The sequence below is a fragment of the Meleagris gallopavo genome, chromosome 7 (assembly GCF_905368555.1).
Source record: "Meleagris gallopavo chromosome 7, MGAL_WU_HG_1.1, whole genome shotgun sequence".
Lineage (NCBI taxonomy): Eukaryota > Metazoa > Chordata > Aves > Galliformes > Phasianidae > Meleagris > Meleagris gallopavo.
Window position 1 is genome coordinate 22,133,319 of NC_139410.1, and position 14,113 is coordinate 22,147,431.

Consider the following 14,113-nt stretch of genomic DNA (forward strand, 5'->3'; position numbering starts at 1 on the left):
AAGGGTGGGAGCCTTGTGGTAGCCAGGGAAGAAAATGTCAAGGATGGGTGGCTGGGCTGGATCCGTGCATGGTCTGCGAGGAGAGTGGGAGGAAAGAGCAGGCAGGAGGGGGCAGATGGGTCTTCGGTCCATCTGTCTTCGATACCAGACTGAGTGCATCTCCTCTTTGCCTGGCCTCCTGCAGTCTGTGTGCATGCATTGTCCCCACGGTTCCCGTTTGCCCTCCAGTGCCCCAGTGTGTCCCTTTGGGTGCAGCCGTTAAGCGACGTCCAATGGTATCAGCAGCCCCAGCCTTCCCCTCCGGTGGGGCCGGGAGGAGAACAGCCACGGACTTTGCACGGAGCCGGGGGGCTGTTTGCTGGATGTCGGCGGAGCATGCGGTGCTTGTGGGGCAGGGAAGGACGGCACGGAGCCACGGGGGCGTGGGGAGGGGGCCTGGCACCGGCGTCTGTGCATGGCAGCGCCCATGGGACCGCGCCAGGTGCGGAGGAGACGGCCATGCTGGTAGTTAAGCACTCCGGCGGCACGGAAGAGATCGAAACCACCGGCTAATGGGACCCATTAGCTACGTGCAGAGAGCCAGCCATTGATCTGGGGTCTCGTGTTCGTTTCTCCCCTTGCAGAGGTTGGGCACACACAAGGGCCCCTGGACGGGAGCCTCTACGCTAAAGTGAAGAAGAAAGACTCCCTGCACGGCAGCATCGGCGCTGTCAACACCGCCCGCCTCCCCCTCTCGGCAGCCCCCAACCACGTTGAGCACACACTGTCGGTGAGCAGCGACTCGGGCAACTCCACTGCCTCCACCAAGACCGACCGGACGGATGAGCCGGGGGCTCCCGGGGCACCTGGTGGCCACACGGTGCTGAGCCCCGAGGAGAAGCGGGAGCTGGACCGTCTCCTGGTCGGCTTTGGCTTGGAGAGCGCGGCGCCCATGCACAACCACGCACCGGGCCCTGCACCTGCCCGCCTGCCTGCCGGGTCGGGCCGCCACGTAGTGCCAGCCCAGGTGCACGTCAATGGTGCTGGCACACCACTGCTGGCTGAGCGGGAGACGGACATCTTGGATGATGAACTGCCCAACCAGGATGGGCACAGCGTGGGCAGCCTGGGCACGCTCTCGTCCTTAGATGGTACCACTACTGCCAGTGAGGCTGGCTTCCATGAGGCGCCACGTGTGGGCAGCCTCTCCTCGCTGCCCAACGGCCCGGCTAGCTACAATGGGGCTGAGAAGATGCTGAAGGAAGGGCTTTATGAGGCTGAGCCTCTCTCCAACGGTGCCTACCCCTACAGCAACCAGAATACCCTGATGGGCCACCATCTCCGCGACCCGCTGGCTCACTTACGGCCCTCAGCATCTGCTCAGGAGCACCTGGCCGGATACTCGCAGCGGCAGCCAGCTTCAGCTTCACCGGCCTGGCTCCAGCCTCCGGTGCCACAGCCCTACCTGTACGGTTATGACCTACCCAGTGCCCACCGTTCACAGTCCTTCCCGGCCGTGGGGACAGCCAAGTACGATGCGAACCCGGCATTACCTCAGGCTCCGGCTCGCAGCACCAGCAGCCGGGAGGCTGTGCAGCGGGGCCTGAATTCCTGGCAGCAGCAGGGCGGCAGCCGACCGCCATCCCAGCTTCATGATGGTGGGTTGGAGAGCCACAGCCCCAGCCTGTCCAGCTGCAGCCCCCAGCCCAGCCCACTGCAGCCCATGCCCCCACACAGCCACAGCATGCCTGAGTTCCCCCGGGCTCCATCGCGCCGAGAGATCGAGCAGTCCATTGAAGCACTTGATGTCCTCATGCTGGACCTTGCACCCTCCGTCCATAAGTCACAGAGTGTCCCCTCCGCAGTTGCCCGCCAGGACAAGCCGGCTGCCACGCTCTCCTCGTTATCTGCACAGCCACTCAGTGGTCACTATGCTCAGCCAGCCCCACAAGTGGTCCAGCCCAGGTCCTTTGGCACCTCTGTGGGCACTGATCCCTTGGCCAAAGCCTACTCACCTGGTCCACTGGTTCCTGCGGCTCGAAGTACTGTGGAACCAGACTACACCGTGCATGAGTACCGGGAAACCTATACTCCCTATAGCTACCAGCCAGAGCCTCGGAGCTATGGCAGTGCACCAGCGAGCATCCTTCCGCTCAGTGCCTCATACAGCCCTGCAGGGTCTCAGCAGCTTCTCGTCTCCTCCCCACCATCCCCCACTGCACCAGCACAAAGCCAGCTGCCCCACAAGGGACTGGAGAGCTACGAAGACCTGTCGAGGTCGGGAGAAGAGCCTTTGAATCTGGAAGGGCTGGTGGCCCACAGGGTGGCAGGTAGGACGCTTTGATTCCTTGGGGGGACAGGGAGGGGACGTGCGTCCCGAGCAGCTTCAGTCCACAAGGGTGGTGTGGGGATGAGCTTGGTGTTGGCACCTTGCATGGTGGCAGTGAGGATGAGGGATGATGACTCCTCATCTGTGCTGGATCAAAGCCTGAAACTGAGCCAGCACCGCTTCCAGGGAGGGGGCAGCTTCTGCTGCTTGCTGAGCACAGCTCACCATCTCGAGGTTGCCATGTGGGGCAGGAAGGGGCAACAGCATCTAGGAGACTGTGTTCTGACTGCCTGCCTGCCCTTGTCTTTAGCTCTGAGGGTTTTGAGGACGCAGAGGGTCCCACCCAACCCAAGAGGTGCCGCAGCGCTGGTGTCTTCACTCCTACTGCTTAAGCGAGCAGTTGTTTCATTGCGGAGCGACATTTGGGAAAGTTTGGGGATGTGTCCAGGCTTGGGGCCAGCTCGTGATGCTGGGGCTTGGCGGCTCCGTCCGTTCCAGCTCTGCGCTCAGTCCAGAAACTCGCCCGGTATTGAAGGGAGGGGGAAGAGGGCTTGGCTGGAAAAATCCAACAGTGGCAACCCATCCAGCACTGGGGCTGAGTCACTACTGCCCCAGGGCAGAGGGCAGCACTGTGGGGGGAGAACAGGGGCATTGGGTGAAGTTTGCACCCATCCAAACCCCATCTTGAGAATTCAAGATCCACAGAGCTATGCAGGGAGTCAGGGCATTAAACAAACCCAAGGGTATGGAGATGCCCAAACTTCACTGTACATCTGGGCTGCTGAATGTTTTAACAAGATTCCCCCCCCCCAAAACCCACTGAGCGGCTATGAGTAGGGGAAGAAGTAGAGTGGAAAAGAGGAGAGCTCTCAGAGGAAGAGGGATAGTGTTTGGAGTGGGTGGGAAAAGGATGTTTGATGGCATCTATTGGAAAACCTGTGCCAGAGCTGGGGGTCAGGGCAGGGTCCTGGGTACTGGGCTGGGCTCAGTCTCACCTCAGTGACTCATGGAGGAGAGACGAATGGGGATGGCCCCAGCCTGTGTCCACCTGTCCCCAGTCTGGCTGTCTGTGCCAGTGGGGACAGGGAGGGCGGGCTGACCCCTGGCCGGGAACGAAGTGTCCCCAAGCCAGCGCTGGGCCTGGGAGGGGACGCTGTTGGAAGTCAGGCACGGACGGGTTTGTTTACATTCTCTGCTGCTATAAATTGCCTGTGTGTCCTGGCGCAGTGACGAGGAGCATCTCGCGCCTCCTCCATCCCTGGCACCCCAGTTCTGCTGTGCTTCAAGTCCCCTTCCTCCATTCTTTCATCTCATGATGGATGGGCCCTGTGTGGTGCCATCCTCAAGGGGATGGTGTCAGGGCTTTGATGGCATTGCACAAGGCCATGTGTGGCTGGGAGCCACAGCGTTCCCAGTTGGTGTATAAGCAGTGCCTGGAGCTATAGGGGAGGGGTGAAGTGAAGCAATGTTCCTGGCAGTTTGGGTGATGTGAGGGGCAGCTCCAAGTAGGGCTTAAGCTCCCTTGGACCCCAGGCGACCTCAGGCTCATCTCTTGGAGCCCGACTAATCATCTCTTGTTTTCTCTCTCTCTGTCTCCCTGTTGTATCTCGTGACATTTGTCCTGTCTGCCCCTTCCTCTCCCCATGGGGTCCGTGTGTGTCCCTGTGACCTCCCACACTCCTTGCACCCTGTCCTGGTATGCTGGCAGAGTACAACGCCAAGCTCAGGGACCTCAACAAGAGCACCAAAGCCCCCCGTCCTCCTCTGAACCAGCAACGGTCCTTCTCCTCCTCTGGTTTGTTCATTCCACCTCCCTCCTTCCTCTTTCTCAAGACTTCTTTCTCCTTTCTTCCTCCTTCCTTCCTTCTTCCTTTTCCTCCTTTCTTTTTCCTACTCCTCTTCTCCTTCCTGTCTCCTCTTTTGTTCCCTCTCTTTCCTCTTTTCCTTTCTTCCCTCTCTCTTCTCCCTCCTTGCCTGCATGCCGAGTGGTCTGTGTGTTGCATGAACATGGGTTGGAGGGAGGGGAAGCCCCACAGGAGGATGGAAGAGGTCTGAGCCTACCAAGCCCTTGGCACAAGGGGACGTGGCTGAATCGATCCTGGGGTTGTCCCCAGCTGGGCTGGGCTCTGGTGTGTGGTGTTGATGTGAATCCCTTTGGTATGGACTGGAAAATTGAAGGCAAAGTTGAATGCTGGAGTGTGCTGCTCACAGCAGGGACACTGCATCGGTGCTGTGGTGCTTTTTGGGGTGAAATATTGATGCCACATTGATGAAGCACTCTAGGATGGAAGAGAGCAGTAGACGTGTCTGTGACCGGAGGGACGGAAAAATTTGGGTCTTGTGGTGAGCACTACAGGGCAGAGTTTGCTGCTGAGAGGGAACAAGTTTTTACCTCTGTCTGGTCCTGTGAGTGACATCACCCTGGGGAAGGGACAGCAATATGGGCACAGAGTGGGGGCAGGATGCTGTATTCCCTATTTTTGGCCACTCTGGATGTGCTGTGATGAGGCATGCTGCTCCTGCAGAGGGACAGGGCGTCCTTGGGGAGCTGCTGTGTGGCCAAGCAGGGCTGCACATCTGCCGAGGGGGCACGGCTTTGCGGGAAAGGAGGGTTTATTTTTCAAGCATAGTTTCCAGCACATAAATCACCCAGGGGTCGGGAGGCTGTGTGCAGAGCCTGGGTTTCCTCCAGGCTTCGCTCTGAGCAGCCTGTGAAGTTTCCCACTCCCGACTCCTGAACAATGAGTCCCTTTTTTCCCCTCCTCCCTCCCCTCCCTGCCGTCCCCGTCTGTTTTCCATTTCTGGGGAGTGGATCAGCAAAAAGCCTGCGAGCTGCTGGGCATCCGAGTGCCGAAAAGCAGCCTGGCCTTGGGACTGGCCCCACATTCCCCTCTCCGTCCCCATGCAACAGCTCAGGGTTGGGACGCCCCAGTGCAGCAGTGCTGGGGGACAGCCTTGGAGCACAAGGTGCCCAAAGCAAGCCAAGGCAGGCGAGTGCAACTGGAGGAGCCCAAGGAGCCGGACAGAAGGTTTGGGGTGTCCTGGTGCGATGCTCCCCCTGCAGCACAGCATCCCGGAGACCCCCCCCCCATGGGCTCTGAGCCGCTGGCCCCCGAGCACCTGCAGAAGGGATTGAGGAGTTGTGTTTCAAAGCCGCTCCGAGTGGAATTTTCCAGGCCGCCTCCGCGGCTCGAGCCAGCCCCGTTGGCTCGCGTCCCCCGCCTCTCAGCCGGGCCGCTGCTCCCCAGAGCGTTGATTTTATTGTTGCTGCCATTAACTGTGCTGATTAGTTCGAAATGCACCCGGCCACCTCCCTCCCTCCCTCCCTCCCTCGCTGCCGGAGGAGCCGGGGGCTGCGGCAGTGCACTAAGCGAGTGCAGGGGTGGACGGGAGGAGAGGTCAGCGGGCGCAAGGCGCAGAGCCCTGACAAGCAGGAGGAGCAGCTGATGGCTGCCTGCGCTCCACCAGCCCGTGGGAAAGGAGTTGGTGTTGGAGAAGTGCACTTCCTGCGGTGTTCTGCTGGCCTCTTGGTTTTTTTTTTGTTGTTGTTGTCTTTTTTTATTTTTTCCTTTTTTTTCCCCATCCCTTTTTCTCTCTTTACCCTGCTGCATTGGCTCTCTCAGCAGGGTGCATGGGAAGAGTAGAGGGGACAGCGCTGTCACCTTTGCCAGTCCCTGTGTCACCTTGTCTCACCTCAGCAGTGCATCTGAGGTTGGGGATCTCTTTGCTGCTATGCAGGCACCCAGGACAATCCCCAGAAGGGCTATGAGTTGTGCTCTGTATGGCCCCCACTGAGCCCTCTGCACCAAACCCAGCACCACAGCCACCCTGGACACTTCTTTGTTGGAGAAGCTTCAGTGTGGGCTGGGTGGAGTGAAGGTTGTCTTTGGGTCTTGCCACATCCCTCACCCCACTCTTGAAGCTCCTTTGTCCCCATTCCTGGTCTTTCTCCCAGCCCACTGAGATCACTAGTGTGAGCTAACCAGCCTCAGGCAGCCAGGACCCTATGTGCTACACTGAGCTCTGGCCTGCTTGCAGAATGCTCTGTGATGCTCACACCTCACACACCTGATCCTAGGGAACGCTATGGACTCAGCTCCCAACAGTGCTTGATTGGGATAATGCAGCGAACTAGCCACTGCCCTGGCTTGCTTTCTCTCTTGCCCCTTTGCTGCTGCTGCTGCTGCTGAGCAGATCTGATGTGGCTCAAAACTAGCCCTGCTGTCATGGGATGGGAGCAGGTGAGTGCTGAAGCTGCCATCTCTGCTGGGCAGAGCCCCTTCTCCAGGCCATCTTGGATAAGCCCTGGAACATCTCCCAGCAGCCCTATCCCAGCCGGCACCTCCTCACCTGTCTCCCGTGCCTTGTGCTTGCCTATAGGGGTGCAGTCCCGGGAGAAGTCCCCAGAGGAGAGCACCACCTCTGCCCGAAGGCGAACCCCCAGTGACAGCCACTATGAGAAGAGCTCGCCGGAGCCCAGTTCTCCCCGCAGCCCTACCGTCCTCTCGCCCGAAGTGGTCAGCACCATCGCGGCCAACCCCGGAGGGAGGCCCAAGGAGGTGCGCTTGGGTACTGGTGCTGGGAGTGCTGGTGGGGAGAGGGAAGGCTGGGAGGTTTTGGGGGGCTCGGGGGTTAGAGTGAGGAGGTAAAAACTTTCCCTCTGGAGGTTTGTGCCCATTGCACAGATGGGACCAACCCTTTCTCCCGCTCTCCCTCCAGCCTCACCTCCACAGCTACAAGGAAGCCTTCGAGGAGATGGAGAGTGCCTTGCCCAGCAGCCCGACCTCTGGCGGTGGTGAGATTTCTCCCCACACCCCAGCCTTCCCTGTCTCGCCACAAACCCCTTACTCCGACTCCTGTAAGTGCTGCAGCTCCGGGAGGTGGAAGGGCTCGGCGGGTGGCTTTCATCAAACCAGAAATTTGCCAAGGGTCAGACAGCTCCGGGCTCCAGACACCCACTGCCACGATAATCGCTCACTCCTCTTTTCCTTCCTCCTCCTCCTCCTCCTCTCTCCTTCACATCCCACTCTTGGCATCTGCATCCCACTCTTGGCACTGTCCTGTTGGCTTTTCCCCATCCTCCACTCACTGGGGTGTTTCTGCAGAAGGGATGAGGAGAGGGGCAGGGTCAGAGAGATGGCACCATCCCATTCCTGCACCTCCCCATCTTTTCTACCAGCATGGCACAAAAGCTACAGAGCAATAAGGGGACAGCAGGGGATGTAGGGTCAGAGACTCAGGGTAGACTCTTGCACACTGTCCCACTTCCCACTCACTGTTTTTAGGGTAGGAATGGCATAGGACTGCAAAGAGTGTTGCATGTGTTCTGTCTCTGCTTCTCTGGCTCCTTTCTGACTAACCTTGACTGTGCAGTTGTGGTGGGTTTGTGGGGACCGGGTTTGTGTGACCGGCTCTGGTGATGACCCCCTGTGCAGTGGAGCAGCTGGTCAACTGGGAAACCCATAAAAAAGATGATAAGCTCTCTTCCCTCCCAAAATAACCTTCTGTAGGCTGACCACGCAGAAGGATGCTTGAGGGCTGGCAGTCAGTCCGTGTCCTGGTCCCACTCAGCAATGCTGATGCCCTTTGTAGATCAGGCTGCTTCCCCCACGCTGCTGCTGTCTGTCCACTGATGTTCCTGTTTCATGGGATGTAGTGATCGGAGTGTGGGAATGTCCCCGGGGCATTTGGCAACTCAGAAATGGCCCCCTTGTTCCTCATGCCCAGCAGGCCCTTGGCAGAGGGACAGTGACTCGTTTTGGGGGATGAGTCACTCGCAGAGGTGACAGAACAGCTTGGCAAAGAAGGTGGCCCAGAGGCAGCATTTCTTGTCCAGTAAAAGTCAAGGAGGAAGTTTGAAGTTCAAGCTTCCAGGCTGCACTAGAGTTTCACCAGGGGTGATGCAGGAACTGTTCCTCTCCATGGGGACACCTCTGTCCCTTGCCCTGGGAGAACCCCATAGTTTGCCTACCAGCATTGACAAGGGACCAGACTGGGGGAAATCGGTTTTTGGGAAATCAGCCACCTGCTAAAGCTAGGTTTCCCAGTGACTTGGCTGCTCCAGACTGAGGCTGCTCTGAGATGTGGCTTCAGGGGAAGGGGTTGCCTTTCCTACCACCCACCGCCTCCTGGCATCCCTGCTGCAAGTTGAGATGTTCAAATGCTGATGGTGGAAGAAGCTTCAAGGAGAATGCTGGGGAGAGTGAGCAAGCCAGGATGTTGGCAGGGTTGGCAGAATGCAGCACTGAGGAGATGAAGCAGATCTGTGGGGTAGGAGGGGGATAGGAGGCATAACCATGCTCCGTTAATCCCAGCCATCCTGCGCTGCCAGTGCAGGTATAGTCATCGCCATACATACATAGGCAGCTTCCACTGGTATGTATGTATGAGCTTGGGGGGTGCAGAGCTTCCATGTGCATTAGATACCCTTGGGGAATGAGCTCTGTACAAACATAATCACCTGTCTGTCGAGCTGTTCTGTGGGTAGTAGATGTATTAGCAGTCCTAGATCGATGGGGTGTACTGGGACAGCCCAGCCTCAGCGCATCCAACTATAGGGGTGGGCAGAGGGGTGGATTGGATGGGAGGGTTGAGGAGAGGGAATTGGATGATGATGGAGGTTTCATGCCTATGGTGGGACAAGGTTGAGGGATGGGGGCTGGGCCTGCCCTGTTGGGAATTGCCACCCTTCTGTGTCCTGCCATTCCCCACATGGGACAGACTGCTTGTGCACACTCTGTCCTTTGTGTGTCTTCAAGTGGTGATGCTGCTCCAAACTTGGGTGTCCCCTCTTTCTGGCAGTCCTGAGTGCAGCCGGTGGCTGGGATGGGGCTTACCTCCTGGGCAGCACAAGCTCCAGACTTTCTGAAGCTTCCCCTCTTATCCTGCCCTTAATGCTGTTGTTTCCCCCCACCCTGGTGCCGACAGTGCGCTCTCCACCTGGCCTGGCCAAGACCCCTCTCTCAGCACTGGGGCTGAAACCCCATAACCCAGCCGACATCCTGCTGCACCCAGTGGGAGGTGAGTGCAGCGTGGGAACTGCGGGTGGCTTTCCTTGGGGGACATCTGTGAGGACACGTCTGGGGTGGAGGCTCCATCAGATGCAGAAGGGACTTCTTCCTCTGTGCTTGGGCCAGGCTGTTGTGGGTACCTTCCCATAGGGATATGGGGATGCAGGCTTCTGGACATCATTTCTGAAATGGCCAGGCTGGACGCTGGAGATATATGGGGTCGGGAAGGTGTGGGGCTCTCCTCTGCCTTCTGTGTGCTTCTGTTGCAAAGCAGTTCTGCTTAACTCAGATTTCTCTCTCTCTGTCTCACTCCTCCCTTTTTCCACCTCTGCCTTGCTCCCATCACTCCCCTCCATCTCTCAGAGCTAGAAGGGGAGGCGGGAGCTGACTCTGAAGAAGGTAAGAAAGGCTTTTTCTTCCCTGGCTCTCTCTCCTGTGGGTGCTCATCACTCAGAGCACCAAGGATGCCATGGTCTGGCCCTGGGGTGCTCAGTGCCTGGGTACCCCCAACGATGGTGAGGCTCTGGGGTGGCACATGGCCTTGGGACAGAGCGCCTTGCATTACCCAAGTGCCGCCTGCAGTTGTTGGGTGGTTTTACTTTCTTCTTTAATGAAACTTTGGGCCCTCAGGGCCAGGATAGGGAACGATTTGTTCCAGATCCTTCCCAGGGAGGGGATGTCTCCTCTCGGCATGTTTGCTGCACTTCCTGCGGCTCTGTCAGCATTTCTCCCTGGGAGTTCCTCAAAATGCAAATAACCCCAACCTGCATGTTGTGTAACACTGGAGAAAGTGTTTGCTTCAGGAAAACAACACAAATATTCCAGTCCCAGGGCTGATTTTTCAGTGATAGCTTCTTGGATACATCAGAGGAAGAAGAGCTGGGACAAATCCCAGCTTTTTCCTCCTGTGTTGTGTCTCCCAGCCCCCTCCTTCCCATGTCTCTGCTTTTCCATTCCTTGGTTCTCAACCCGCTTTGTGTGTTGGTGGCTAGCCCAAAGCACGGGTGTCCTTGTGGCTGTGCAAGTGGCCACTGCCAACCTCTTGCCTTACTTCTATCCTGCAACATCTTGGATAATGTGGTGGCGTGTGTGGGCTGAATCTGGTGTTTTGACTTTGGGGAGGGTATGGGAAATGTGGAGACAACAGTTTGAGGACACAGGGACAACCAGCAAGATGGGGAGGGCTTGGATGGTGATACTGCTCTGGGCTGGCTGGGAAAGGAGATGTAATTTTGGGTGCTAAAAAGAATAGTGTGGTTCACCCTGTGGCATTGTGGCTTGGATGGGAGAGGTTAGACATGATCTGGGCAGGATGTTGCCCCTACCAGCAGCTCCCCTGAGTCCAGGATACTCTCAGCACGCTGCTCCATAGGGTTTCCATCCCACGGGGACCAGGGGAATGTGTTCAGCCCCTCCTCATCCCCTTAATGGGCAGTGCTGGAGCATAGGGCTGCCTGCGCCCTCCAGGAAGGCTTTAGGACAGGCTTTGGGCACAAGGTTGGGTATTTCACAGCCCTGACTTGGGTTCCCAAGTCACTGCTCACCCTCCCGGATAACACACAGCTTCTCTGTTCCCCTGCAGTCTTCCCATCTCTGCAGCCTCTTCCGAGAAAACATCGAAGCAAGAGCTGAGTTTTCAGCCTAGGAAAAAAAAAAATCCTGCTCCAACTTCTCTTTTTCTGCCCCCCCTCTTTTTTCAATACTGAACCAAACAACTCCAACATGTGCCCGTGGTGTCACATGTCACCATGGCACGTATACGTGTGCACACACGTGGGCTCTCCTCTCTTCTGCCCTTGTCCCTGAGCCCTGTTCCTGCCTCCCTGCAGCCTCCACGTTTACAGGAGGGATTGGTATTTTCACAGCCGTTTGCTCTTAACCTCTTGCAGGCTGACTCATATGTACTGTCTGGCTAATTTTAGGCTGGGGTGGGGAGACGGGTGGGAGATGTGAGTAGCTGCAAAATTAATTTAATTACTCAAGCAGCGCTGTGTTTCTTGCAGCTGCCCTGGCCATCTCTTTGGGCACTGCCTTGTCCCTGTCACTCTGACTGCATGTCCTGCCGGGTGCTCGGCCCAAGCTGACGTCTTCAGTCTGGTTTTGGCTCTTTCCTGGGCTGGGCAGGGAGATGAGCCCTGCAGCATCGGTTCCTCCTGTGGGCATATGGGACACTGGCACAGGGACATGGAGAGGATCGGGGAACCTATGACCATCTTTTTCCTTGCAGTCCTGAGCACAGAGCTGTGCATTGGCCTCACTAGCTCTCTTGTCTGTGGGATTAGACAGAGCCTGGATGTTATGACTAATAATAATAATGTTTGTAATGCTAATTCATGCTGCGGAGTCTCCTTGGGCATGGCCAGCCTGGAGCTGGGGACCTGCAAGAATGCCCAGCCCAGAGCTCCTGGCACGGGACAGCTCAGTGTCTCCAAAGGAAAACTGCTTTTGTTGGGAGTGCTCACGGGCTCCAGTTTCAAGCAGGGATGGGGGAAAATGTTGGATGCTGCAGTGGAAATAGATGAGGCTGCTCTCTGTTCCCAGATGCTGGATGTGCTGGGGGAGGTGGGCTGTGCAGGGCAGCACCCTGGTCCTACTGTGAGTCAGCGTAGGCTGTGCCGTAGGCTCTATTTTTAGGGGCTGAGGATGATCGTGGAGCACGACGTGTGCCCTGTGGCATCCCAGCCTGGGAGGGACACTGATTCAGAGCCTGGTGGAGGGGCTGTGGCATGGCACTGAGCGATGATGGGTTGCACCACGTGGCCCTGTGTACTGCATCCCCTTGCGGATGGGACTGGGCATGACCCTCCCATCTCTGTGCCCAGGGTCTTCAGTGTGCCGTGGAGGAATGCTAAGGCACAGATGAGTCCATGTTTTTTGCACAGTCCATGGGAGGTGGAGGAGCTCAGTTCAGGCATCTCCTCTGGCTCAAATGGGGTTACAGGAAAGGGCATGGCCCCATTTCCATGCCAGCTCATCTCTTTCCTCTTTTCTTTCTCTGCAGAGCCTAGGAGCTATGTTGAGTCAGTGGCCAGAACGGCAACAACTGGCAGGGCAGGGAACCTTCCAGCTGCCCAGCCTGTGGGCCTGGAGGTGCCTGCCAGGAACGGTGCCTTCGGCAACTCCTTCACCGTGCCCAGCCCCATCTCTACTAGCAGCCCCATCCACAGCATAGACGGGTGAGTATGGGAGTGTAGGTCTGCAGGAGGCATAGGGTCTGTGCTAACCCCCTAACCCTGGGAGCTTTGCTCCCTTATAGTGAGTTGGTGCAATCCATCCCTGTCCCCTCCACTTTGCCCACTGGAGATGAAAGAACCAGGTGTTTTGCTGGGAAAGGAGCTGGGAAAAGGCTCTTTCTCCCATATTTTGGTGGAGAATTGATGTGTGTGGGAACTGTGAAGCTGCCTCCAGTTGCTTCCTGTAGCTGGCAAGACTCATCCCACCACTGCTATCGAGCAGCTTGCTGGTGCCATGCCTCAATTTTCCTGTGCCTGCTTGGAGGAGGGGCCCAACCAGCAGCGGGAGTGCAGTGGAGCTGAATCCTCTTCTTCTGATCTCTCCTCAGTGCCTCGCTCCGCAGCTACCCATCGGAGGGCAGCCCCCACGGCACGGTTACACCTCCCCACGCTGTGGCTGAGCCAGCTTACCGGTCACCCATCGTCTCGCAGACTCCCTCTGCACACAGCAGCTACCAAACCTCGTCTCCATCATCCTTCCAAGCGGGAACACTGGGCTCTCCCTATGCCAGCCCTGATTACCCTGACGGCCGAGCCAGCTTCCAGCCGGACCCCCAGGTTCGGCAGCAGCCGCAGGTCAGCGTGGTGGGTGTCCATGCGCTGCCAGGGAGCCCCCGCACCCTGCACCGGACAGTGGCTACCAACACACCGCCCAGCCCTGGCTTTGGGCGAAGAGCTGCCAACCCTGCTGTTGCCAGCACGCCCGGCAGCCCTGGGCTGGGCCGGCACGCCATGTCCCCCCATGCGCCACCGGGGAGCCCCAGCCTTGCCCGACATCAGATGGCAGCCGTGCCACCCGGCAGCCCCGTGTACGGCTACTCCAGCCCAGAGGAGAGGCGCCCGACGCTGTCCCGGCAGAGCAGTGCATCTGGCTACCAGCCTCCCTCCACGCCGTCTTTCCCCGTCTCACCGGCATACTATCCTGGCACCAGCACGCCACACTCCTCCTCCCCAGACTCTGCCGCCTACCGCCAGGGCAGCCCGACTCCACAGCCTGCACTGCCTGAGAAGAGGCGGGTGTCAGCCGGCGAGCGCTCCAACAGCCTGCCCAACTATGCCACGGTCAACGGCAAGGCCTCCTCGCCCCTCTCCAGTGGCATGTCCAGCCCCAGCAGCGGCAGCACTGTGGCTTTCTCCCACACCCTGCCAGATTTCTCCAAGTTTTCCATGCCAGGTAAGGGATGCCATCACCTCCATCCCTCTGCAGCTGCTTGCTGTCCCATGTCCCCTTCCCATCACTATCTCGCGGGTTTATGTCCTGATGTACTCCTGCCCAGCTGTGAACTCGCAGCACCGCTGAGGCTTGGACTGTTTCCTGTATTTTTTTTTTTTTTTGCTTTTCAAAAATGGTGAATCCAAACAGGAAAAATACCGATTCGACATTGGGAGCATGCTGTCATGCTGGTATAAACAGCGTGGGGATTTGTATATGGGGAAGATCAAAGCGCCTGCAGGCAGCTCGCATCCGCCTGGCTTCTCTCTGCCGTGGGGACGTGCTGACCTCCCAACCTCATTCCTGGTGTTTGCACCCCAGGGAGCTCCCAGTGCTATGCTCCGGGCCC

The 14,113-nt window shown here is 58.0% G+C and overlaps 1 protein-coding gene across 20 annotated transcripts in view; it reads left to right on the forward strand.

The window, feature by feature from the left end:
* Nucleotides 1-14,113, forward strand: part of TNS1 (tensin 1) — a 51,095-nt gene that overhangs the window by 28,945 nt on the left and 8,037 nt on the right. For 9 of the 20 annotated variants that reach the window (XM_085228480.1, XM_085228481.1, XM_085228471.1 and 6 more), the window contains 8 exons: nt 624-2,309; nt 4,017-4,103; nt 6,689-6,867; nt 7,028-7,166; nt 9,236-9,328; nt 9,682-9,717; nt 12,320-12,494; nt 12,881-13,725. In XM_085228480.1, coding sequence (XP_085084606.1) covers nt 624-2,309; nt 4,017-4,103; nt 6,689-6,867; nt 7,028-7,166; nt 9,236-9,328; nt 9,682-9,717; nt 12,320-12,494; nt 12,881-13,725 — 3,240 coding nt within the window. The remainder of the gene's footprint in view (nt 1-623; nt 2,310-4,016; nt 4,104-6,688; nt 6,868-7,027; nt 7,167-9,235; nt 9,329-9,681; nt 9,718-12,319; nt 12,495-12,880; nt 13,726-14,113) is intronic. The other 11 variants (XM_085228478.1, XM_085228490.1, XM_085228482.1 and 8 more) reach the window with 10 other exon arrangements.